The following is a 27721-nucleotide window of genomic DNA, read 5'->3' as shown; positions in this document are numbered from 1 at the left end:
ATTAAATCAAATTTAAACTATGTAAGAGCAGCTGAAACAATTTAAAGTGCATCCACAAAAGGTAAATCAATTGCATTACGTGGGTGTAAATTATTAATCTAACAAATCCTCTACTGATTGCTATTGATTTTTTTACTAGTAAAATAAATATTTTCTAATTGGCATTTTGAGCCAAGCAATGTGACATTTAGTTTCCATACATGCACACATACATGAATGGATGCTTGCACCCACACACAGCAATCTCTAGAAAAATGCCTTGGGGGGGGATTTCAGACCTAAAGAATGAGCAGCTTCTTTTCACCAGTTTTACAATTGGAACACAAGAGTAACAGAAGTCACAGCTCAGCTTTTGAGTTGCTGCACAAACTGGACATATTTGCTTTAAAATTAAGCTTTTAAGAATAACAATTATCAATAATGGGACATAATTAAACTTCTGGACTGTATTTGGCTAAATCTGTCCCTGTAGAAGAAAAAAACGCATACAGTGAGCAATGTATAGAGTGCTATCTACGTATTCCATTAGCAATTGAATAGACATTGTGTCTATTGTGATCCCTTGTGAATTTTCACGGGGTGTTTCTAAGTTTCCAGTGCCAGGGGATGCTTCAGGCCTTCACACACAACACATGTGGTCAAACCCCTGAGTCTGGCAATGGCTCAGTGCCACCTCCTGCCTGTGACCTGCAGGCAGTGAACCTGTACAGAAATATAGGTTAGGTAATGAAAATATGAACAGTATCTTGCTTTGGGTAAAAAAGAAAACTGCCAAGTGTACAACAGAATAAAACTGTTATGATATCAGGTATCTGCTGCTGATCCTGCTTATATTGGCACAAGTTAAAAAAGAGACCATAATGATGTTACCAATTGGAAGCTACAAAATACAATTAAATCGTTATTAAATGAGTTGATTCTAAAGACAGAAAAATAGCTTGTTATTTTAGGAATGCAAACAGCTTCTAAATATTTTGCAAAAAATTTTTGTAAAATTCAGCTCCTAAAAAAACTACTCCAATGTTACATTACTTATAACATATAACATTAGCAAAATTACTACAGTAAAAAAATTTGGCTTCTAACAAGTGGTTATTTAAAAATTGGATTATAAACCTGGAGCTCCTTCTCCATCTTGTAAATTCTCAAACTTGTTTCTGTAGAAACACTATTCCTTTATTCAGCAGAGCAAAGATGGAGATCTGCCAAACTGTTATGCAAGATAATGAAGCAGTTCCTCAGAGGGTGAGAGATCACATGAAACCACATGCACTACAGAAGGATTAAAATTTCAGGAATGTTGAAAGTTTTACCTTCCATTAACTTCATAAATTACATGACATTTTAGTTTCAAATAACTACTTTGCTCTCAAAGTTTTAAGAGTACATAATAAACTAAGGATTTGTGTTTTCAAAACCCTATTCAATCTTTACCATTTTTCACATGGGCAGTAAATTCAAATCCTATGTGTAAGAAAAAATGGAAAACTTTCTGTAGCAATGGCAACTGCTCAAAATTAAGTGCAGTTTTTCATCTACTCTTTTTCTTCTGCTGATGAAAATGATACAGATAAAGCTAATATTTCATGAAAATCCAGATTTCTGCATCAACATAGATTTCCATACTTGCCATGATATATTAGCTTACATTTGAACGGCTCTTTCTTAGCCTCAATTCCCATTTTAACTCTGCATGTCAGGATGCTTTTGCCCACGTGGAATTTTGTATTTCAGTTTCAAAAGATCAATTTTATTAAGGATTTTGTGAATAGAACCTGTCATAATGATATTATCACAGAACTGATACTTCACATAGCACAAGTCACAAGAGCGCTGCGTACGTATGTTTTACCACCAATCTATAAAAAGAGATATTTTCAATAATTGTCTCTGCTCCAGCCTTTCCTTAAAAGGAGTTCAAAATTTACCTTCAGTATTAATCACTTTTTTGCAACCTGTTTATGAGCTGTGCTGATCAGTGTCCAGCAACTCAAACAATTCAGTCCTGAAGGGCCTAATAAGAGGCACTTCTCAACAAAAGATTACTGTGATGATACCATGTGAGGTAGATGTGGTCTTCTCAGATAATGTTTGGAGAGAAAAATGATGTTTTAAGGCTATTTTTTCCTTTGGCACAACTAAGGTAGCTTTTAACATGAACTTTTTATCTTTACTTTTAGAATACGTAATAAAAAAATTAAGATTTCGCAATTTTTTTAACATGAAAATGTACACCTTGAGACGAAACACAATAAAAGGAGGCACATTATATCTTCCATCATAAATCTTAACCTTTTAAAGCATTAGTTTTCCTATATATTACTAAATAGGCAAATAAAACCACTAAAAGAAAATGATACTTTAGCTGTCCCTTTAGAGCTTTTTCCTACATTGGAAGAGACAGTTCTTTTAAGGATTAATTATACACACAGTAATTCAAGGCACTGGCTGTCCCCAGAGCCTGCAACTGGCTAGTGCACAGTTCCAGCATACAGATTACTCACCAAATATGTAACAACTGGCTGAACAGTCCAGAAATCTGCCAGAGAGGTCCTACAGTCTTTTGCTTACTGCCCCAGAGAACATTCCAAACTCCAAACCCTTTATCAGAGTTATGGGCTATTCCTTGAGAATCACTTTTTAGTTCAAGTAAGACTATTACAAATACACATTTAAAAGCCTCCAAAATTAATAGCTCCAAAGCTCAGCCCCAGCTCATGATGGTTGGTGGCAGAGGAGAAGCCTCACACCCCAGGACCAGTGAACCAGTATTTCTCCTGGGAATCTCTCAATTTTTAATAGGTATGTATTTCGTTTACTCTAAATAATCAGACTCTGAGATATATATGGAAAGTTCATTTGAGACTACTGTGAGCTAGATAGCTTTTCTGTAATATCAGTCCATAATTGTTTACTTAAGATTCTCCAGTATCACAAATTACTTCCAATCATGAGATGTATGACTTTACATCCTACTCTATAGATCAAGCAACCTGAAAAAAATAAATGACTCTGCTAAGCTCAGAATTCTACCCAATATAATACTGAGGTATTTGAGAAGACAGCTGCCATAGCATTAAGCTAAAAAACACAGCCACTGATACTCAGCTTCTTGGCAAGAACTGCCTGACAGTGCAGAAATAGGATGCTGGTCTGCTCAGTCATGTGTCCCTTTAGACATTGGTAATATTTTGTCATTTTGCCAGTATTCATTCATGCCTTTTGGATATGATACACCACAGCCACACACACACACGGAGATGCTCCAGCTCAACAGTTAGTTATTACCTGACTGGTCTGTAGTCAAAGTTTAAGCAAATACAGAGGAGAAATGTTGCAATGGGATAATTACACGTACAATGGTCAGTCTCAGAGTTTCCAGCTGAAGAACTACAGACCATTCTCAAGTAGGCAGAGCATTAGAGAGTATCCCTGTAGAGAATCTTGTGTTGGCAAGAGATGGACTGGATGACCTAACAGGACATTTCCATCACTAATATGATTCTCTGAATTTCATGCTTTTTGACAGTGTTACAAGGTTCGACAGGCATTTCTCTTCAGAAGAGGGATTAAGCTCAGTAAGAATCAGCGTCAACTAAAAAAGTGCACATGAGGCAATTGGGATGGCAGTAGGCAAAAAGACATTCACAGTCAGAAAAGTATACAGGGTTGTGTCTTCTGTACATGCTAAAAGCTAGGATGTAATCAAAGATCATACGGAGGAACAAGGAATACAAGACTCATGCTTCCATACCAGTTTTCCTGTTACAGGGGAAGAAAACAGGTGTAAGATGCTACAAAATAAAAGCAGTAAAGGTCTAATACCTTACACATAGCAGAGGCACAAAAAAATAAATACTAATACTAATAAAACCATTAATTTTAAAAATGGGTTTGGAGCAAATGGCACAAAAAGTCATGTTAATGAGTATTCATCATAGAAAGCTCAATGCCTACTAAGAATTAAAGTTGAACTTCAGAAAACAAGTTTTGCTGTAGAATCAAAGGAACACAGGAAGAGATTTCAGAAAAATGTAAAGTATCTTTGTTTCATTCTCATCTGTGTTCTTTCAGAGGGACTATCACAGGGATATGCTTGTAATCCCTAGTAATGCACCATACAGCATATCTAACAACCATAAGACATAACAAACTCGAACAATCTATGCCAGAGGGACCAATGTGTGGCTCATAGTTCTGAAGCAGCTCAAGTCAGCTCCAATCTATCACAGGGTCAGCAGTGCGGCTGTCCCAGAAAGTGGCTGCTCCAGAATTGGAGTGTGACAGTGAGTCACTAAACAGCTTCTGAGATGCTTGGTCACCATCCAACCCAGCTGTGCTCCCATCCTACTATTTTTAAAGCTGCCCTTCCTTTCAGTTCTCTAAATGTACCAGCAAGATACCCCTGTTGTGTCCATGGAGTGTTGTATAAACATGGATAACAAATCCAAATATTCAAACTTTAATGTTGAAAATGTTGGCAATACATAGCAATCAGTGTAGAAAGATTAATTATATAACTATTATACTCCCAACACCATATGATGTTACACATTCCATCTTCTCCACAAAATGTCACAGATATCTACTAAACTTCAAAGAGAATTCAATGTGAGGACACAGACGATTGCAGCTAAGATGGTACTTAATCTGTGATGGCACCTCATCCTTCAATAAGTTACCTGCATGCTTAACCCTGAGCATGCTTCTTTTCCAAACTGATTTATTACCTTCCACTCTTAATAAGAAGGAATTAGTCAAATTAATTTCACCAGTCAGTTGCATAACTCTCAATCTATAGGCAGCAGATTTGGCTCAAAAGCCAAGAGAAGTACATCTACTTGGTGAAATCACTAGTGTTTTCAGGAATCTTAGACTTTCTGGAAGTAAAAGAGAGGGTTATAAATTTTCCAGAGAATATTCAGAAATCCCTCTAAATTATTCTGTCACAGAATTTACTCAACTTCTAGGTCACTGGTTTTCTTTCATTAACAGTTTAGATTTCATTTAAAGCACTCTCAGATCTACAGTTCAGAAGAGATGAAGTAGAAATAATTTTTTCAAAGATAGTCTGCAGGTTTCTTCATGACTTGTGCTATACAGCATTCTGATGCATTCCAGAATAAAATGTGAACTTAGCCCTTGAATTGATACTAAAAATGATTTATCTGCAACTTAATTTGACATTTAAAGACAATTTACTCATAAAACGGAGAGAATTCCTTATGTCAGCAGATTTTATAGTTTTCCTTAAAGAAACATTAATAAAGGAATTACAAGTTCAACACAGGCATCATTGGGCAAGACAGAGAAATGAAGCCAGCTGAGGTGAAGGAAAACTTGGTTCAAAAGGGTTTGAAAATAGTTTCTATACATATTTAAATATTCTGGTATGTGTGTGGGCTGGGTTAGATCTCAAGAGAAAAAGTAATGAGATAAGCCCCTTCCTGCTGGTAACTGCAAGTCAGCAGCTTTGTGATTCCAAATTCCCTGGTCTTTCCCATCCTACTGTCTGTTGCTTGTCACATTGTAAAAGCTGGCGAAAGCAGAGCCAACCAGCTCAAATAAAATAGGAGTCTTTAAAAATGTATGGCGTTTCAAGGATTTCCCGTAATCCAGCTCTTTAGAACAATAACTGACCATCTTCCTATTAGTTTCATAATTGTATCAAAGATATATTCAGAATAAATAGAGGTTTCAAGCTAGATGGACTTGAAAGCACCAGCAAACCTGTGAGAGTGCTCAGAGAAAGAAGCTGAACTGTGGCTATACCACACCTCCCACCGAACCAAACGGTACTTGCTGAGCTGTGCCTGCAGATGCAGCACACCCTGTGGGATCTGGAAATTCAGCGCCCATCCAGGTGCCCTACTGCAAATGCCCCAGAACAAGCCGCCACAAAAGAACATTCCAAAGGACAACAACAACAAAGGGAGGATGCATAAAGGCCAAATTTTCTGCTCTCTAACCTCCATGTCAGATCTTTTCATCAGACACCTTAGTTCCCATCTGTCAGGAGGGTGTGATTACCAAGTATTCTAATTGGAATTAGTGGGAGCTGTGGATACAAAAATGCTGCTAGCAAGGATTTTCTTGCTATTTTCTAGGTCCGTGAGAGACTTTTCTCTCTCTCAGAAGAGGTAGCAGAGTTATGTAAACAAGCAAACACCTGCAGCCTTGAAAAGTCTTGTTTATGGTATAGTAGAAAAGTATTTTGACAATGGATGTTTTAGGATTTTAGCCAATCACCCAAGGGGTGGTTGATCCTTTGTCCAATTAGACTATGAAGAAAAAAGTCTATAAAAAAGTTCGTAAAATAATTAAATAAATCAATCTTGCTGCACAATTCCTGCCTGCTGGATCTTCTCTCCCCCTCCTCCCTATGGCTGCGGGACACGGTGATATACCCTAGGGCCCAGGCCTGCGGAAACAGGGAGCAATACTCCAATTTTTAAATTGCAACAATCCACATCTGAGCATTCCCTCCTGACTCTTGGACACCAGAAAAGTGCAATCTCATTTAGAGTATTAATGGATTTAAAGAAAATCTATTAAAAGTGAAGCAAGATAGCACTAATGAGGTCTGAACACCACACGGTAATAAAAAGACAAAAATAGTAAAGTAAGATTAGAAGTAGGCATTGACAAAATTGAACTAAAGAATTTCCACTCAATGTTTTTAATGTATTATTTTAATTAATGTATTTTTTACATTAGTAAATTAATGTATTTTTTTATTTCATTCTGCATTTACATTATTATTAGCAGCTTCCTTTCTGTTGAAACAAGGAAGCGAGTGGTAGAGCAGCAGAAATAAAGCCAATGGGATGGTGAAAGGACCTCATTGAGTAAGATGCCCCACTTTGGTTCTGCATGTCCCTATGCTCATAAAAAGCATGAACAGGGTGACAGGTTTCCTGTTTACTAGGAAATAAGAAATATTGCAATATATTTTTCCTTGGCACATTGAATAAATATACAATGAAATTCTTTAAAACATGAAAAAAACCTCAAGGCTAGCCAAGATAATTAAATTTTATGAAACCTGTGCTTTTCACAGAATTATTCTCTTGTGCTAAGGTAGCATAGGAATGTTTTAGATCTCTTGTTCAAAACTCACCCTTAATGGGAAAGGCATATTTTGGCCCAATACAGAAATATCATATTGAGTCAAAATCTGGATATAAAGTGAAGAATAAAAAATAAACAGTTTATTTTTACTATGACAATGAATTGCTCCATAATTCTGACTGAATCTCCTAGGAATAGTAATCTGTAGAGAAATAAAAGGTATATGCAGGTGACATAAAACAAGAGTCAAGTCATAACCAAAAAATGCCATGAAAGCTTCAGAAATCCTAAACAGTCCAGCTGAATAGGCAACATAAAGACAAATAAAACTTAATGTTCAAAAATACCAAACAAATCAAAGTTTTAGCATGACAGTTGTAAATTAATTCCGTCAAACAAAAAAATTTCGTGACCATTGATTTAATGGCAGAAAGCTCAGCAGAAACATCTGATCATTGTTACCAAAGAAAGGTAACAAAGTGTTAAGACAGTCGGGGAGCTGAATGAAAATTAGCACTGAAAACACTATAATTTCCTCCAGGAATAAATAATAGGTCTTCACCTCAACTCTAGGTTTATGAGTCATTACTTCTAAAAAGGGAACTGTAGAGGAAAGATACAAAATTGCATAGAAAAATCTCTTCTAAGTAAGAAAAGGACTGCAACTGGGCAAACTGGTATGCTTTTATGATGGATAAAGATTAGATTTTTGTCTCAGATTACCAGAAAGAAGATTTAACAAATTAACACCTGAACTTCCTAAAGCAAATTAAAAAAAAAAATCAGAAAAAGAACAAGACTTTAAAATTTGGTTAAAGTACAGAATTCATTGCCAGGGGAAGTGTTCAGGGCAGACACTCCACCTCTTCTGTGTGTATACAAGCATGGTCAACAGTTTTGAAAAAGATGTTAAAACTTTGGATTAAGGTCTAACCTAATTTCTACTGAAATAAAAGCAACACAGAGTTATTCAGGGGAAAGATTTTTCTACCCATGCTTACTTGAAACATCTCCAGCATCTGGTTTTCACCATTCTTGCAGACAGGAAGCTGCACCAGTGTAATCACTGTGTGTTATCATTTGATACCCTCAATGACATCAAGACTTCATAAATAGAGCATTTAACAGTTAGGAGAGACCAGGGCTTTCCTTAGGGACAAAGTGGTCATTTGCTAATGATCCATCACACAGACAATATAACCCAAATGCAGAATTCTGTACAAATTGTACAAATTCCTTCCCCTGTTCTGTAGTGCAATGTACTTTGCAGCAGAGCACTTCTGCCTCACAATATCATCCCACTGCTCACTGCTATTGTAGCTTTCCCTTCCCTGCACATTTTCAAAGAGGAAATCAAGACTGCATTGAAAATGGACAGGGGAAGCAGAGATGCAACCAGAGATGGACTGCTGCAGGATGCATTTCTGGCTGACTGATACTTTCAGTTTCTAGGGATTATGGAGAAGCATATATTTGAATATATGGCCTCTTAAGTTAATTTTCCTCCGTTATTGCAGAACTTATATGAAAATACATGTATTCTGTAAGAAACTATGCTATCAATATGTGTGATTAAAGAAAACAAGTTTATATAGCAGGGCAGTGTATGAGAAAATTAATTAACATATTTAGCATGCAGAGAGATGGATTTCAGCCAGCACAAGACAGAAGGAAGGGGATTCAAGCACTGAACGTGGTGTGAGACAGTCAGAACTGGCATCGGGAAAAAGCAGGTAGGAGGCTAATTAGCACAAGATTTGGAGAATGGGAGAAAATGCAGCAATAGGAGAGAAGAAAAGCAAGTGCTAAAAAAACTCCGGTAGGCTTTCCCATGGAAATACTCCTACTTTTTTAATAAAAATGCTTGACTATATACTAACAAATTATATTAGGTTCTCAGACCCTACCTCTTTTCTGTGAGTAGATTGTTTGTGATACAGTAAATTTCCTATCAATCACATAGCCATTCATGTGGTAAAGCATTCTCTTCAAAAACTTTAGGGTTCAGCATTAATCTATATTTGTGACATATACCTTGTTTAATGTCTTACACAGGCATGTATGTCTGCAAAGTTATACGTGGTATCAGCTAAGATACTGTTTGTCTCATCAATTCTAGTTGCTTTTCTGTCTTAAAACTTCATTTCTTCTTCCTTGTGTTCAAACTGAGATGGCAATGCCCTTTACATCACTTCTACATTTAGCCTACACACAATTATGAAAAGATGGTGTTGTCAGAGCTGCATCATGAAGAAATTATCACAAGTTCTGAAGTTTCTCTTGTCACTAAAGTGTAAGAAGATTAGTATGCAAATGTGGAATAGTTAAAAGAAAGGAAGGAAAGAAGAAAGAGTGGTCTGGTATATAAACCACTATGCACCACTCCTGTATTAGCACAGGGTGTGTCTCAACGACTGCAAATGGATGTGGTGTGCAAGTGGATGTGATGTGCTCTGTAACCTACTTGACATGATCCCTCACAGACAGTAACACTGGTGGTTCTTAGAAGGACAGAGGGACAGTAAGCTTGGGGTGGCTCTACAAAAGCAGTTACAGAAGTTTCCTACATGCTTTTTGAAGAAAAAAATATTCAAATATCCAAAAAGGTCAAAAAGCAAAGTCAAGAGAGATGGATTACAATATGGCATTATTTACTTATTCTGTAAATTCATTAGTTTGATTAATTGTATATACTGAAATTCACAGTTAAACAAAGTGCAAGTAAGCAAGACAGAGAGCTGTCCCTATGGGACATGAAGTAACTTTTTACTCAAAATTAATCCAGCATATTTACAGAGTAAAACAAAGCAAACAAACAAAATAAAATCAAAAAGAAGAAAATTGTTCATCGTGTTTAAAGTCTCCACCTTTGTATTAAGAGACTGGTCCAGGACAAATCACCTTCTGCACTTGAAAATACTGCAGCTCTATTACTTGTGGTACTGTTCTGCCAATATTAAAACAGCTTTAGCTAAATGTCAGTGCCTGTTTTTTGTACAAAACATACACAACTTTGAGAAACAGTCTACCTGAGTTTATACTACTTTATCTGTAACATCCTTTCAGCACTACTCTTCAAATTGTGAACTATCAGAGCTCTCAGAGGCTAAAAAATGACTGAAGTTTTTTATTTGACATAATTAGATTTCATAAAGAATCTTTAACATAAGACAATATTACTGCATAGTACTTTAATACCTTATTTAAAGACTAATATACCTTATTCAAATGCATTTTAAGTAGTTTAATCAAAGAATGGAAAGCAGGCTTAGATGATGCTCCCTCCTTCAAGTGTCAGAATAATTTCTTGAAAATCTTTGTCAAACATTCAATTTCTGCAATTTACTCTAATTTAAAAAAAACACAGTTTATTGGGGTTCAGTACTCGGACCCTGCCAAGTTTGCTGCTGATTCACCCTCCTACTAAACACTTAAAATCTTAAGCATCCTTAGTTTTTTCTGCTGACTCCTCCTAGCAGCTAGATTAGATGAGTCGTCTTCACTCAAAACAAGGCTGAAATCCTTAATTTCTTCCAGCGCTGTGTTATGTAAGGGACCCCGAGCAGTGCAGAAAGTGTGTGAGAGGTTTGCAACAGGCTCTTGCCAGCACTGAGGTTGGCAGCTGTGGGGCTGAGCAGTGCCACCGTGCCCCAGGGGACCTGCTAGCGAGGGGCAGAAGCAGGATGCCGATGTGGGACACAGCTCTGCAGAGAGCTGTCCCCAAGGACGGGACAAGGGCAGGCAACTGCAGGTCTGAGACCACATGCAGGCTGGCTCCAGCTGTGCAGGAGAAGGTACAGTCTGGTTTGGTCAAACACTGCTGACTGTATGCCTTGCTTCCCACTGCTTCTGCTCCTGCTCCTCAAAGCTGCATACCCTGCTTTTGGCTTGTTCTCCTCCACCTCCTTTTCTGCTCAGGTTTAGACTCCAAATTCCCTTCCCTTTTCTATAGGAGGCACAGTCCCTGCCAACTTCTTACTTCTGGCCCTGCTCCCAGGCTTTCTGCCCCTTATTAAAGGATAGAAAACCTCCAAAGGAGATCACACTTTCTTTACATAATCTATTTAATAATACTTTTCAAGTAATTCAAGGCTAACTCTCACTCCTGAAAAGATCTCAAAGGACTCCAACAATTTAAAAGACTAAAATCCATGCTAAATTATTGAATACAAAGGATGACAAAACCCACTATTGTGGGCTTCCACAAATATACCCAAAATACCACAAATGCTGCCAAGTTCAGTCAGTCAAAACTGTGAGTCATAAGTGACTTAAAAGGCATAAGGGCTGAGTGCTTGAGTTTCTTTCACTTTTTTTTCAGGTCTAACACTTTCTTTGTCCTTTCTCATTTGAGCTTCTGGTATATACTATAACCAAGTTCTAAAGCTGTTCCCACAGCTACAAGGGAGGGAAGATCAATGAAAATCTTCCCCAGGAAGAACAACTTAAAAAACCCACACCACATTACATTAAAAAGGTTGGACTAAAACTACAGTAAATGGCAACGCCATATCAGTGTGAAGCCCAACTATGCACCCTACTGGTGTTTTTCCAAAATGACCATGAAAATGCATTGTGTTAACTGAGGGAAAGATTTTGATACATTCCAACCCGTTTGGTTCAAAGATCCTTCAATTAGGCATGCATCTCTGCATTCATTTTATCATTTTTGTGTATTTTATAGTTAAAACTAGAAATTACCTAATTTATCTGCATCAAAGGTGGCACACAGAGAAATCTTGACTAGACCAGGGGCTCTGAAATTTTTTAATTTCTTCAGACTTCTAGCTGTCAGCAGCAAGGTAGCTACTGCCCACTTCTGAATTTAGCCTACAAGCTAGTTTACATATCACATACCACATTTCTCTCAATGCCAGGTAAACTCTGGTAGAATTCCAACATACCTACTGGTATTTTCCTCTATGCTCCTCTTCAACCAGAAAGGTCCCAGAAACTTTTCTTGTAGAAGAATGATTTCCTACACCCACAGCTTCATAAGTATATCTAATAATAACAGTTGCTAAGATGACAATTCTTACTAATTTTGAGCATCTCCACAGGCAATGTTCAGATGCAATTATCTTTAATTAGGTGTCACCTTAAAACGATTTGGCACTACCAAAATCAGGCTCATTCATTAGTCAGGGAGCTTAAAAACTAATAATTAAAGGGACTCATTCTTCTCATCTTGTTCCTTGTCAGCAAGGAACTGTCTGAAAATACTTCTCTGCACTCCAGAAAACAGAAGCAGCTGCATGAAAGAGGAAGTCACTTCTACTTTTATATGTTCTGCTGAAATTTCTGCTTTCCCTGTACCATTACAAGTGAACACAGTGTTTTCTGACACTTAGGATTCCCACAATAGTTTTAAAATATATTGCTTTATCCTCTAATATCACATTATGAACCGTAAGCACAACTATGACAACTGATACTCTCTGATTTTTTTTCCTTTCAAAGGGCAAACATTTTTAAAAATATCTACACCTCAGCCTTCTTCCTCTCAAATGTTGTTTATTTCACTCGAGGTGTTTACTCAATGATATTTCTACTAAGAACATTCGACCTTTAAACAAACATTCCAGACTATGTCCTTTGGGTGAAAACACACTGGTTGAGGTTACTTCTATGTGTTCCCCTCCAGCACGTTTGTTTTGTTCAATCCCATATTTATCCCGCTCATTGATTCTGGTCTGCCAAAATACCTCATTTCAACAAACTCCATTCTAATATCCTTATACAAGGTCTTCCCCATTGCTGGGATGCTGAACATTCACTTCACTTTTAATTAGATCAACCACAGAAAAGGCAGTATGGGCGTCTGTTTTAACATCAGCGGAACTGCAGATCCTGACAAAAAGTGATTTCAGGGCAAATTCTCCTCAATTTCCTGAATATTTAGTGTACCAAAGTGAAAATGTAGAAGAGGCAAACATTTATGAGTTTCATGCAGTGCCCCTGAGGTAAATTTTGGGGAACTCACTATGGTGATAAGCCATCTCTACCTTTTTAATTCCACTTGATACAAGTGAGTTTTTAACACATTTTAACATATTTGATGCTTATAGAAGTGAGTTTTCTTCTAAGTATGTAGCTCATCTGATACAGTAGGACTCTGATGCTAACAGGGTGCTCACTACTACTGTAATATGAATAATAATCACCACAAAAGCTGAAGATGAAAACAAGAGAAGACAAACTGTGCCAACATTAATGTAAAAGCCACTGTAAACCCTGAGTAAGGAAGACCATTAATGGGCAAAATGTAACTGCAGATCTTCAGCTGGTTTTGCTAGAAGTCTTGAATTATGATCTAATCAAGGACACCTAATGCCTCACGCCAAGTCCACACAGTGTGTTAGCCCCACCAATTTATTAAAGATACTTTTTGAAGGTATAGTCTGAAAAGAACACAATCCCATATAGAAAATCCTAGATTATCAGCAGAATCAGAAAGTTTATAAGACTTATGCTGGCAGAGAGATACTTATAATACTTTGCCTGATACTTTACACTTGCAATTGCTGCCCACAGAGGTACATTTCCACAAGACAGTATCAGCAGAAGATGCATAACACTGCAAATTGTGCCTTATCACTTCTGTGAGCACTCCACAGAGTTCAGGCATCATTCTAAGTACCATCTTAAACAGAAAAGTTTGCAGTGGTAGAAGAAAAAATGAAGCTCCTGTCAGGAAATTTTAGGTGGCTGGGATCAAGTCCAACAAATCCTCCTGACTCATCCATTATCTTCCTGGTTTTGCACTTATTCTTAAAAATTGTCTGTTTTCCATCCTAAATCATATTTCTTCATGGACCCATCTTAAAGCCCTAAAATGCCCTCACAGAATGCACAGCAGCAGATCTGAATCCATGAAGCAGATGTTTCAGAGATTAATAATGCAAATATGAGTTTATAAAGTATTGGCTGCAGAACTTTCAGATTAATACATCACATTTCTGGACATGTGTCTGAATTAATTCTAGCTGAATTCTAGTGAACATTCACAAGAATTGCTATGAAGTGGGGAAATGAAGGCAGGCCAGTTCTATGTGCTTGCACCCTGGATTGTTACTGCCCAGCTAGTACTGGGTTCTGTAGTAATCATCCAGGTATCCAAAGCTATTTTGTTATATTGCCCAAAACTGTTGCAAGTGAATGTAGAGAAAATACTGCATCCAGTTACTGGAAACATCTTTCAGTTAAGTGGTGCAATATAAAAACACCTGATTTAGGCCATCCCTACCTTGAATGTAGAGAAAGGAAAAGCCACATCGTTCTCTGATTATGCAAGCACTGGTAGATAACCAAGAAAGGCAAACTTGGTTAATTTGGTCAACCAAGTTTCACAGGGATCACATGTTTAAGAATGAAATAATATAGACTGCATGTCCAACTATAAATTGTGAAAAGCTTTCTAGCAGCTGTTGAGAGTCTTCACGTGGGAGCTCACATCCCTATCTCATTACAGTAAATGAATCATGATTTCACAAAGCTGTGTTTAACAGTCCATACGTAAAAAACACACCTAACAAAGGCCAGCTGAGTGCTGCCTGAGCACTCAGGCAGCATCCAACTTTGATGTGCAGCTTTGACTGGCAATCATATTACTCTACTTTATCAGAGTCAAATAATTATAATATTATAATAATATAATCATATTATAAGACATAAGACATGCTGCCTTCCTAAGAGGGGGAAAACAAGAGCTGTGGTTGTAGTCAGGCTATGTTGTACAGTCTCCATGCAACACTGTAGTATGTGACTTCATTATTTTTCCTTTCTGAAGAACTGCAAGAAACCTCACTGAAAAGCACATTGCTCAGACTTGAATACTGTATACTCCTAACTTACTTTCCAAGCAGGTTGAGAAAGCACTTTCTGGTTTCTGAACATTTGAGCAGCTCCAAGAGCAGATCTTCTCCTTGCTGATTTTTTCCCTTCTTTGTCATTACCAGCCTTTCAGCCCCCTTTCCCTGGGCTGCCCTCAGGGGCAATGAAAGGCAACACATTATACAGCTGGAGGTGTCAGTAGATACCAAAAGTTAAATATCAAATCTTCATAAAAATACAGACACTATTACTTGCTTCCTTTCTATTCATGCAGTGGTATTCACCACAGTGAGAATAGGATATGTACTTTTCAAATTTTCTACCTCTGAGGGGTGCTAGATAAGTATAATCATAGTGCAGCCAAGATTGCTAAATTTATTACAGGAGCCTGTGATCCCAATAGTATATTGCTAATAGCAGTGCCAAATATCCAAAGGCAGCTGCTCTGTAGAGGTTATCCAGTCCTGTATGCTCCCTCACAGAATACTGCAGAGCAATAAGCAAAGGCATATTATACCAGTGGGAGAAGCAAGCTGCTCTTAGATATAGATGAGTAACAAACATCCAATATTTCTTTGAAATATCAAGGAAAACTGTGCCAGAGGACAAAAAGAACATCTGTGCCAAAAGAAACCAGAATCTCTGCAAACTGAAAGTGTCTCTATTGCTGCAAGAACGATGAGCCAGCCCACGCTAACTGCCCTATTCCATTAACGCAGTCTAACCCTTTTGTTCAGTCTAAGCACAGCTTATAAACAATTTGTTTTCCATTCACAGCCCCAGACTTCAAAAATAAATTTCTTTAGACTAAAAAAACCCAACATTCTCCTAGAAGTTTGCTATGAAATTTTTGCAAATTCATGCAGTCTGAATTCCAAGGTGCTCACAATCAATCTTTCTTATTTTATTCTGCATTTAGGTTGAAGACTTGGGAGTTGGGTGCAATGTACTTCATTTTCAACTTTCAGTGCATGCAATTATGTTTCCGTTATTTTAACAACATTTTCAGTTAATATTTTTCCTGTGACTGCAGCAAAACCTTATGCTACAGCCCATATTTCTTTCTTTTTTTTTTTTTACTGCTGAGAGTATCCTGTCAGTTCTCCTACATTAGTACTGGCACATCCTCTTAAAATAAGCCATCTGCTAAAGGCAAATGCCTTTGTTCCCTGCCTGGGCACACTCCCCAGCCATTTGGACAACAAAGATGGGAAAAGGGCTAGATGGAGAATTCTTTGGGATGGTGAGGAATATTCAAAAAAGCAGTATTTTACTTGAGTGATAAATGACATGTTCCTGAATGCCCACTGGGACTTCTAGAGACCAGAGGAAAAAAAGTTGGTAAAAGCAGACCTTGACAGGGTGATGATGACATTTTGCAACTGTTGTTGAAGAACTGCCTGTGTAGGGTCACGCCCTGCCCTTGGAGATGTTTGCTACTGGCAGAGATGGTACAATGTGACAGGCAGAGTTTAGTCAACAAGACTCTAAAAATTTATGTAGAGATCATGTTGACAAAAAGTGACCCTAACCAGTAATATTTTTTATATTAAGTGCAAAGTGCATGCATGTGTATATGTATAACACATGTATATTTATATTTTTATGTAGTTTATATAGACAGATATGCACATCAGCATCTGTATAGTGACAGATAAACTTGAGCATGGCTGACTTTAAAAAGAGGAATTCTGCAGCTGCTCAGGCACTCACACTATCTTCTCATCCCCTGGTGTAACTAAAAGAGACCTTCTTCCAAAGTGTAAGGAAAGAAATATAATGCAGTGCTGTGAAATCCTACTTTGAAGTGTTCCAGTAGCTATCCTGACTGAAGTATCTGAGTAACAGCCATGGAATACTTTGATTAATACTTCTTCTATTGTAACTTAAAAAACTTGAAAGAAAAAAAAAATTCTAAGGAGGCCAAACGTATTTCAAGATCTTGCCCAGCCCACCCTCAGTGTCTTTAGTATTTGGCCAAGTGCATCTTCGGGCTTATTGAAATAAAGTTGAGTATTACTGCAACACTTGCAGACACTGTCTGCATCACTTCCATATATATATCAGTACCTGTTCCTCTGGAACACTCCTGAAGTCCCTCCATACCAAGCTGACCTGTCTGACTGAAGCCCTGCTTGGTGAGAACACCAACGGATGGGCACTTTAAGCGAATCCCACTTAGGGAAAGGCTTGAGGCTTAAAATCTCTTGAAAACCTTAATTAAGGTCTTGAAGGCCTTAATTTTAACTGTGGCTATTGTCTTTGTGATAAGTCATGAAGATACTCTGATTCTTCATGTAGATCAATTCCCCTATTTCAGGAGGAAAATATTCTTCCGTTCATTTCAGTGCACAAGTTTTAAGTGCGTGTGGAATACTAATATTCCCATCCTTAACCTTTTGTAGTATTGCCAGGCATGGATCAAGGAATCCTATTTCTGAGACAGTAACAGAAAGGAAGTGTCTGAAGGTCAAATGAAACATTCCAATTTCTTTTGCTAGAAAAAGCAGCAAGAAAAATTTCTGTCCCTACCAAAGACTGCACACTGACACTGACTGTACTTGCATTATAGGATCATTATTATTTCCATGAAATTATTATAGCTTTGCAGACATGCCAGTGGTGCCCACACATAGACAAGTATTTAATGACAGAAAATTCCAAGCAGCTTTTGCAGACAAAAACAACATATTTTGCTTAATAATAAAAATAAAATTTCAAAACCCATTAGAATTAATCACCCAAACTCCAGTTTCCAAATGGAAACAGTTCTGGTAAGGCAAAAAAATTAACAAAAGCCAAAAAAGCCCAAACATCCAACAAACCTAAACCGAAGAAACCTCCAGCAACCTAATAAAAATATTAAAACAGACATGTTACTAGCATATACATTCTAGTGATATATTTGAAAAGCCACTCATACTGACACTTCTGTTATTTACTATTTTTGAGCACAAGGTTGAGAGCCTGCAACAGAAATTGTTGCAGTCTTTGCTTTCTCATATATAACAAGTCTGCCTCTTTTGGAGCACAACAGTGAAGAAAGGTCAAACAAATAAAATCTATCAATAACAGGAAAATAGATTGAGCAATATAATCTTAACTTCTACTCGAGAAATAAATCTGGGAAGAATTTTTGGCATGAAAGATAAATGCACTCAGACTCAAAGCCAGTTTAGATTCACTTACATAAAATTCTTTTGGACAGAAACAATTATTTACCACACAAGTATCTAATGCCTAACAAAACATTAAGGTATCTAATCTACAATAAGAAACCTTGATTTTTCAGAAAAAAAAAATTACATTAGCATTGACCTAGAGAAGCTTACATTTATATGAGTGTTACTCTTTTCCCTGAGTCATCCCATCAATTTGCTTTAATACGACACTGATCATCATGTGGCTCCATACAGAGTTCAGTTCAGAAACTGAGACATTCAAGGGAGCTCGGAAGTATCTCAAAAGCAGATAGTGGTCATTCTCAATCACCTCTCTGCTTCCCTGTGTCTCTGGACTAGCTGAAGGACAAACAATTGGACCCTTATTCTGCTTGGGGCTGCAGTTCACCAGCAGGTGAGCACTGTAATATTGAGACTAAATACATGACACTAGCATCCTACACCACCACACAAAGAGGATCTGATATTATGTAATCTAAAGACAAACTACACAATGGCCTACATATCTTTTGACATTTTAAGAGATGATGGACCTGACAAGTCACAATCAGCCCCCAGGTATAATGGTGGTGGAGTAATCAAGCAGGTATTACTCTAACAAATGCCAGAGTATTTCAGTACAGCTCCATCTGCCCAAATTCATAATGCCATTCTGAGAAGAAATAAAAATAACCTAAAACATGCACTCACTCAAAAATATATTTCTAAGTAAAATTAAATGTAAACACAGTCATTAGTATAATGTCTATTATGGAGGTAACATTCTTGGTAGACTTAAACTGGAGCACTGAATTTGTTGAGAAACATAAATCAATCAGTCTGAATGAATTCAGAAACACAAACCAAGGTCAATCAAAATTCAGAATTTAGCAAATTAAATTACTTGTTCATTTATCGTTAACTCCCTTAGGTTAATCTTAAGGCTGCATAAGCTTCACCTAGTATTATGCTTGAGATTTAATAATTTGCCTTGACATTTAGAATAGCTCTTACATAAAACTTTGGATTTGTTTTTAAATAAAAAGCAAGATGACAGAATAAACAATGCTGAAAATATACCTCTCTTTCCCAGAGGAGATATAATCTTGGATCAAAAGCCTGCAGTTTTTTTTCCTCTTTCCATCAGTATTATATTTCCAAAGTTGTTCCAATGAAACTTTTTCCTCTGATTTAAAACTATTAACTATATATATTAAAAACAGTATTATGTATTTTTCTGCTTTTTTCTATATACTTGACCAATAAAAATACACATGTAAGATGTAAAGAATTTTCATTTCATTAACTGTAAAATGTGTTAACTGCTTAAATATTCCTTTTTTTTTTTTCATTATTTAAACTATCTTAGGTAAAATAAACTGGCCAAAACTGGCACTACTGTATAAAATCAGTACACCATCAATAGATTAAATTATTATAATAAGTGGGTTACAGTACAACAACAATATTGTGAGGCAAGTCTAAGCTACCAGAGAGGATTTAAATCTTGGAAACAGCTGCATAACAACCACACTTCTCTGAACAGTAACAAATTAAGGGCATCCACAAGACTCCAGCTGTGCTAATGAGTTCTTCCTTCCACATCTACAGAGACGATCAAAATACCTGCAGGACTTTTTAAAGAACATGAGCGCTCTCATGTCTCCATCCTAAGAAATTGAGTCTGATACATATCATTTGTGTTATTATTCATTTCTCATTTTACTAGTTTTACAGACACATATTCAAATTAAAATACTCAGCGGGAAAATCAAGACAAATGGAAGTATAAAACCAGAAGAATTTTGTTTTAAAAAAACCCAAAAATAAAATTACAGAGCAATATCTACCACCTCAGAAGTCATTTGTAAGATGATTCAAAGGGAAGATGAGTTTGAACTAGATGAAATTAAATAAAAACCTGCAATAAATCTGTGCTTCAGGACAAACTAGACTGCCTTGCTCAGCAATATGCTCCATGAAAAGTTAACCAGTATAGTGCAGTACTATGTTTTGATGACTACATTTTTTGCACTGGGGAAGTAGGGCTACTCACAGCAACAGTTACCCAACATATTGGTAAGGGCATCTCCAACAACAAATTGAATCTAAGCCTGCTGTATGCTATGAAAAGCTACCAAGGAGATTGGGGAAGTGAAATAAACATATCATCACAAACATCCATTCAAGTTAATCACTAAAGCCTCCAAAGAGCCTTGAAACTTCATTAGAAATTAAAAAGCACATGAAACTGCTGGTAAGAGCAGCAGCAGCACAATGATACAGCCAACTCACTGGGAGCTGCTCCCTGAGAACTCCAGGGCACACACACCTCCCTGCACACAGAACATGCAGAGCACACACCCCCACAGAGCATGCGAGGTCAATCACTCCATCCTGCTAATGAGAGCAGGCAAGCACACAGAGAAGTATCGAGCTTCTGCAGCTCCTCTGCAAGAAATCATACAAGGTACCACACCTGTTCAAAGGCATAACACTTACTATAGTGCACTAAAAATCACTGTTCTAGGTGAACATGTGCATTCCCTATCCAAAGAAGGCAATCCTGTGTTACCTGAGTCTCACTTTCTGATTATCTCTTCCTTTGTTGTCTCTTTCATTTTGTCATGCATTCCACAGCGTTTTATTCAGACTGCTCTTTCTACTTAGTCGTCTTTCTTTTCTCCTCTTTTGTGTAATCTCCTACCCTACTGTGTTACTTCTGTGCTTTGCATGCTGACATCATGGACCTCTAAAGCATTAGTGCACAGCAATTCTAGCGAATATCACTTCATTGGCAGTACATGTCAAGAAGAGACAAAACAATGCACCAGAAAAAGGAATGACTAGAAACGAATGGAAAAGTGGAAAAAAAAATACTGCATTGCTATAACATTCTGCAAAATTATTCCTTGGATTTTAACTCCTATGCAAGTGGAAGTACACTGGAGATTTTCAGCTTTGCTCCAGCTGCAGGTTAACTGAACCTAGCTGCGTGTATGTTCAGTGAAAGCACACTAGCACCAGCTGCCTCCAGCACTGGAATTGTACATATTGGAGATAACTGCAGTGCTCTGATTTCCAAGACAAGCTCCTTTGTCCACAAGGGATGATTTTAGCAGGAAAGGCTTAAATCCAAATTCCTTTAAAAGTACACTTTTCAAGGTGTTGATTTCAGTAATTTCTCAAGTCCAACCAAAGAGTTACAAAACTAAAAATGAAAAAAGGTAACTTAGACATAAAATTCATTATCTGAGCTCCTTATAGAAGTTTTCAAAGTCTCCCTTTTGCTCATTCCCAGGAAACGTCAGCACTGACTCAAAGGGAAAAAGGGAACAGTTTCTCTGCATCTACACATTATAGGGGTGGTCAGTGTTTGTAGTGCTATGAGACATGTACAAAATTGGTCCTACAGTCAGCAACCATGAGATCCATTCATACACCTCTGAGCTGTCACACAGCCTCCCAAGGTAGCTCACACACAAGTGAGGAGGATGACTCCCAGTGCTCCTTCAGGCAGGGCAGTCCCAAAATGCACCTGCATCCCAACATGACCTTCAGAAGCCCTAGCATCAGTGCAGCACTTGAACAGCTTGAGAGCCATATGCAGCTAAAGAATCAAAGGTTAGTCACATCTTACCTATTATTAGAAATAGATTGTAAGGTCCTTGAGAGCAAACACTTAATGTTTGCACAATGTCTAGTACAACAAAAACCCTGTCGACGAATTGGGCTCAGAACTGCTACTGCTATCTGGGATAGCTTGTACAAAGCCAGGGTTTGTTTCAGTGTAATAAAGATTAAAATATGGATGTAATGGAACATTAATACAACAAGCTCAATCTGCAAGGTAGTAGGTATTCCACACATGCCTCCAACAGCTGATGATTCTATTCTTTATCTTTTCTCCCTTTTTCTGCAACATAGTCTAGGAGTTCTGCAACATTTCTGGGTTGAAAATAACCATTTACCAATATTCAACATAAAATACAGGGTTGGTTTTTTTTATACATATCACTAAAACTGAGTTTTTCAAGGGCTAATATCTGCCACAGCACAGCATGATGATACCCCTTCAAGTTCTACTGAAGAAGAACTGAAGGGCAATAAAACAGATTTTACTTAGTCTGGGTGAACAGGTGCTCATCTGACTAAGTGGTGCTACTAATACATGGAGAGGATAAAGAAAAGAAAAGAAAAAGGGTGCAAAAAGTTGAAAACAGATACACGTTTTAAGGGAGTTGCTGTGCTATCACTCTGTGGCTTAACATAATTTCATCACTTTATCTTCTCACTTGCTGCCTTAGCAAAATGGTAAAAAGAAGCATCACTTACAAACCCCAGTATCATCCACTTAAGACAGCAGAGGTATCACTAAGAAATAAAGCTGACATTTTTTCAGCAGTCCTGCAGACTCCCACCACTTGTAATCAGGAAGAACTTAGACCTTCTGGAAGTGTGTTGTAAGCTTAATACAGGTGAGCCAGGTACAGGATGTAAATACAGGTATGCAATGCACCAGCTGGGAATTGTGTGCTTTGACAGTCTCACACAAATCATAGAATGGCTTGGTTTGGAAGCGACCTTAAAGGTCATCTGGTTCCAATGCCTCACAGTGGGCAGGGATGCCATCCACTAGATCAGGTTGCCCAGGACCCCATCCAGCCTGGCCTTGAACGCTTCCAGAGCAGGGACATCCGAATACCTGAGGCTTGCAGTTGGTCACAGCAGCAGCAGGCCACTGGATAATGAGGTTTCACAGACAAGGACCTCTCTTGCACTCTTAGGTAGATGACCCATATTCAGAGCCACAGGTACAACCAAAAGCCATTAATATCGCAAACTTCATATTTTACTAACTGCAGTAAACAACAGACTTTGCAGCATCACCCTCAGACAACCCTCTGAAGGCACCCCGGGTAGTTCCTCCCTGGCCTCTGCTGAAATTTTACACATGCAAAAGGTTCTTCACTGGTTATTCCCTCCCTTGCAAAGAATAAACCTATTTTTTAATGAGCCTCCCAGTTTAATGCCGCTCCCACAACTCACCCCCAGCTTCAGGTGAAGTCATAGTAAAGTAGTACATATAGCATTTTTGTGTATCGAATTTTTGTATGGGCGTATTGCATTGAAATGCAGAACTTTCCCACAGGGGACACATTTATTCACGTGAAGAAAAGAAAGCATAAGTTATTTTTTATGTCTTTCTGCTGTTAGGATTTGTCCTCGGTAAGAATTTGCTGAGTGAAACCTTTAAACAAAAGGTTTACAAAAAAGATTAGTTTAGGATGCATGTAGACATTACTTATTTTAAAGTGAAACCCAACAATTTTCAGTATTACTAATGGATCTCATTCTCATTACATGATGAATGAAACCAACAGTTCACTGGATGCTGACATTACTTTGTCAGCATGTAAGTTATCCACATATTTAAATATGAAAATTTTAATCTTTGCTGTGCATAAAATGAATATACTACAGCATAAAATAGTTGTAAAGAGAACATTTTTAAAAGCTCCTTTGTGCTTTAACTTTTATTTCTGATTTTTTTCTGTCTGCCAGTGTTTGAGTGTTTTTACTAGATGAAGACTCTTAACATGGAAAATGTTCAGTTCTGAGGGCAGTCTTGAAAGACTTAGGCACACTAATTTATTCAATTACTTCTTTAGATCTATTTTTAATCACAATTTTAGAACAATAAAACCACAACTCTACAGCATCAAGAAATATTTCAGTGTGATTCTAAATTATGTAGCAGCAAGAAAATCCGTATTTTTAACTCTGATTTGTGTGCTTAGCTATGCAAACCTGTATCATCCTTTAACATGAGACCTCAGAAAAAGTGAACTTCCTTTCCTGATCCTAATTACCAATACTTAGCTATTAATGTATGAATTAATATATATACATACTATACACATTTGTATGCTACAAATACAGACCAGCCTATTGTTATCTGTCTCAAATGTCTTTGCAAAGGTCCTATGGCAAGCAAGAAATTCTTTTTATCATTGGCTATAATCTCTTTTTCTTTGAAGGCTCCAAGAGTAGAGATAGATTTAGATAAAATTTCTTAATAGGACCACACAGATGAAGACCCATAAAGCAGAAGGAAATTTTGCTCCCCAAGGGAATTTCTAACCTTCAGCAGAGCAATGATTACAGCGGTATCAGTGCTGTGACAACAGTTAGCACAGACACACCAAAGGCAGCTGGAAATGAGGCAGCACATCCTGAGCATAGCTCCTTCACACATTCCCCAGCCAGGGCACCCAGACGTGCAGGACTGGCTGTATTCAGAAGTATCTGGGCACCATACAACATACTACATCCCAAACCCTCACTAGTAAGTTCATTACTTCCTTGAACAGAAAACAACAAGCTCTTTGTCCCAAAGATAACACTATGAGACTTCGCAATTAGAAACAAAGCTGTCCTGAGGAAAAAAATACAAGTTATGCTATTGGCATCATCTGAAAAACAACCCCCCTGAAAGACAACACACTCAAACCACTGTTATGCCTTAAAGAAGTTTCCCCAATTCCCATCTGAACATTTTAGTGATATTGTTTCTAGTACTATGCAATGCCAGACAGTATCTTCACATCACTATTGATTTCTACATTTGAAAGACAGTACATATTTTTTAGCTCTTTCAAGCTTGTATTTCATAACCAATTTATAATTTAGCACATTCTTTGACATTGTTTAAGTATTTAAAAATTACATTGTTTTGACCGAATTCTCCCCAGTTAGCTGGGAGGTTGTCATGGTTCTTTGCCATGATCACATTGAAGTTTCAGAAACTATAACACAAATACACCTACCACCTAACCAAAGAGAAGAGAAAAGGTATATACTAGTACTGCCTAACTGTAGTAACATATCACCTGTGATTCCAGCTTTCAAGTACTATAAGCATATACATCTCTTAGAAAAATATATTTCCTTTTCTAGCACTTTATTATTGCCATATGCAAATGAAATAGTTTTGTAGGTTTTGTAAAAAGTAATGTTTGTTTTTAAAAGTAACTTCCAAAATCGCAATATAAAAATAAAATTTGAAATTTCTCATTCACTTTTCACATTTACTCAATTTCCAGTCAATTTCTTAATCTTACACAGGCAACATTAAAATTTGACATAAAAATTTATCTCTCATGATTGCTGAAGAACAAGAATATAGTTGTACATTACTAATTATACAAGTGACACCACTGCTCTTAATATTTGGCAACGTAGCAAGGCAATTAAAATATTAAGTACAATACCTTTGCTAATCTGACGAACAGGTAAACAGAATGCAAGAAGCAAACTGCTTTATTAATAAGATTCTTTTAACTTCACAGAGGATAAATGTAAAAGGTATGGTACTTACAGTGAATTCACAGAAATCAATGCTATCAAGACTTTTGCTTCTGTGTATTCTCCCTTTTATTCTTCTTAAAGAGGGCTTTCCCTGACTTACACTACAGGTAGCACCATTGGGATTTTCGGAAGATGGAGTTACCCTGCCAAACAAAAAGAGCCACATATCAGACAAAGAATACATTCTTTTATTTGTTTATAGTAGAAAATATACAAAGGAAAACACATTCCCATGCTATACATATAAGAAATATCATTCCAAGTGACAGTTTTCAATCATTAAGTGCCAAAATAAGCCCACAAGCATGTAGAATTCTAGCTCCCATCAAGACCACACTCCTTGCAAATTTTGTCAAAAACATACTGCAGTTATCTTTTTCGTACAAAAGTGAATAGAATCAGAAAAAAGATACATTATAGAAAAATATATTTAACTTCTGAAAAATTAAAAGGAATGCTCTTCTCTATTGCTTCAGTGGCAATCCAAGTCCTGTGATACATGTTGATAACTGCCAGTTAAATCACCAGGAGCTTTTGACCTTTTCCAGTTTGAGGGCTGATGGTGCTTCAGCTACTCTAGCAATGAGTAACAACAAACAGTAATGGCATTAATAGCACCTGTTTAAGTTACAGGGGTAATATATTAAGCAACTACACCTTATAAGGCCTTTCATCATATCATAATCTACACATAGTCCTAGGGGGAGTCCATAACTAAAATATTTGGAGGAAGCAATCCATATTTCAATGAGCTTGCTGGAAACCGTTAATGAACAGAACTGCATGGGGTTAACAACTAACTAAGTGTATCAGGATTTGTGAGGGGAATATTTTAAATGCAAAATAGTCCCTAGTCAGACTGACACGTTAGAAAAAGGAAAACTGTATTCCAGCAAATACACTCAGCAAGAATTACATAAAAACATAAAAGTCTTCATGTCCAGATTTACACTTGTTTCATATTATTTCTCAACTGCAGCCATAGAAAATTTCAAAAACTAGCTTAAATGAGAAATAATATGGGGTTTTTTGCATTTCCCTAGTCTTTGGACAGCAGTTCAGTATTTCTCTCTAAAACCGTTCAGATTCCTCTCACAAAAGAGGATGGTTTTTAGGTTCTTTTACTTAGAATTAATGGCTTTAGTATGGACATAAATGTTTGTGCAAAAAAGAAAGGAAGGTGGAGATTTCCAAAACATATGCATCACCAAAACAAACCAACTCCTGAAATACACAATTCCAAATACAAAATACAATAACCACATGATGAACACACTTGTTTGATTACTGAAACTTCCAGGTTTACACAATGCCATGATCAGAATAACAAGCCCATGGGACAGCCTGTTGCTACAATATCCAAACTTGAAAATTAAAGCAAATCCTTTCAAATCTCTTATTCAATTTATAAAAATAAAGCCCTTCATTTTTTGTTGAATTACTGCAACTACAAAATCGCTATTCTGTTTTCAGATGCCTGATTTTTGGGGGTTTTTACACATGCACACTGACACACACACCAACATCTTGCTGTAAGTTCTCTTGATAACACAGTAATTTGGTTAGATGTTTTTTTCCCCTTGGGTTACCTTATTGCCAGCTTTAAACTGCAAATTTCTACCTGAAAACGTAACTATAATATCCATATATCTTAATTACAATATGAAACTCCTGCTGAAACTGCACTGGATTTTTTTGTCTAATCATATATGGATTGAGTTCTGAGAACCATGCCTGCCTACTACAGCAACATATTTGCTCACACAAACTGGAATACAGAAACTTCAAGAACACCACATATTCCCTGCTGAAATGTCTTCAAGAATTACCAGGACAAATTTCCAAAGAAAGACAACTGCTCAGTCTCTATCTTATTCCACAGACAATAGCATTTATGATGACAGCATGTTTCTATTGTATGAATGTCTGTTCTATAACATTTCTGCTCAAGTACCTAACTGTGCACACACTGTGTCCATGGCAGATGCAGATGCTGGAGTGCTCAGAGAGATCCATTGTTCCCATACCGTCAGAGACTGTGTTTATTCTCTCTACAGAAGATCTTTGAAAGCTGCCTACTCCATTACTTATAATTTGGGTTAATTAATCATCAAATGCACCTCTGATGAATTAAATGCTTGGCACGTTAGACTTCCTCCTTATATTTAATAGAAAAGTTTAACAGCTGTAAGATCCACTGGGCTCGTCCTTATCTTGAATAGCATTTCAAACCATTTATTTTAGGTTCTTATCCACAAATGCACATTTCTTTAAGCAGCAAGTCT

The 27721-nt window shown here is 37.1% G+C and overlaps 1 protein-coding gene across 11 annotated transcripts in view; it reads right to left on the bottom strand.

Moving 5' to 3' along the window:
• Positions 1–27721, bottom strand: part of TJP1 (tight junction protein 1) — a 190405-nt gene that overhangs the window by 124345 nt on the left and 38339 nt on the right. For all 11 annotated transcript variants that reach the window (XM_042039671.1, XM_042039673.1, XM_042039670.1 and 8 more), the window contains one exon: positions 25447–25579. In XM_042039671.1, the coding sequence (XP_041895605.1) occupies positions 25447–25579 (133 nt within the window). The remainder of the gene's footprint in view (positions 1–25446; positions 25580–27721) is intronic.

The sequence above is a fragment of the Corvus kubaryi genome, unplaced genomic scaffold (assembly GCF_017639235.1).
Source record: "Corvus kubaryi isolate FWS band 111438036 unplaced genomic scaffold, C.kubaryi_AGA036_p1.0 37394, whole genome shotgun sequence".
In the NCBI taxonomy this organism is placed as follows: Eukaryota; Metazoa; Chordata; class Aves; order Passeriformes; family Corvidae; genus Corvus; species Corvus kubaryi.
Note: the sequence above shows the minus strand (reverse complement) of the source record. Positions and strands in the feature narration are given on the sequence as shown.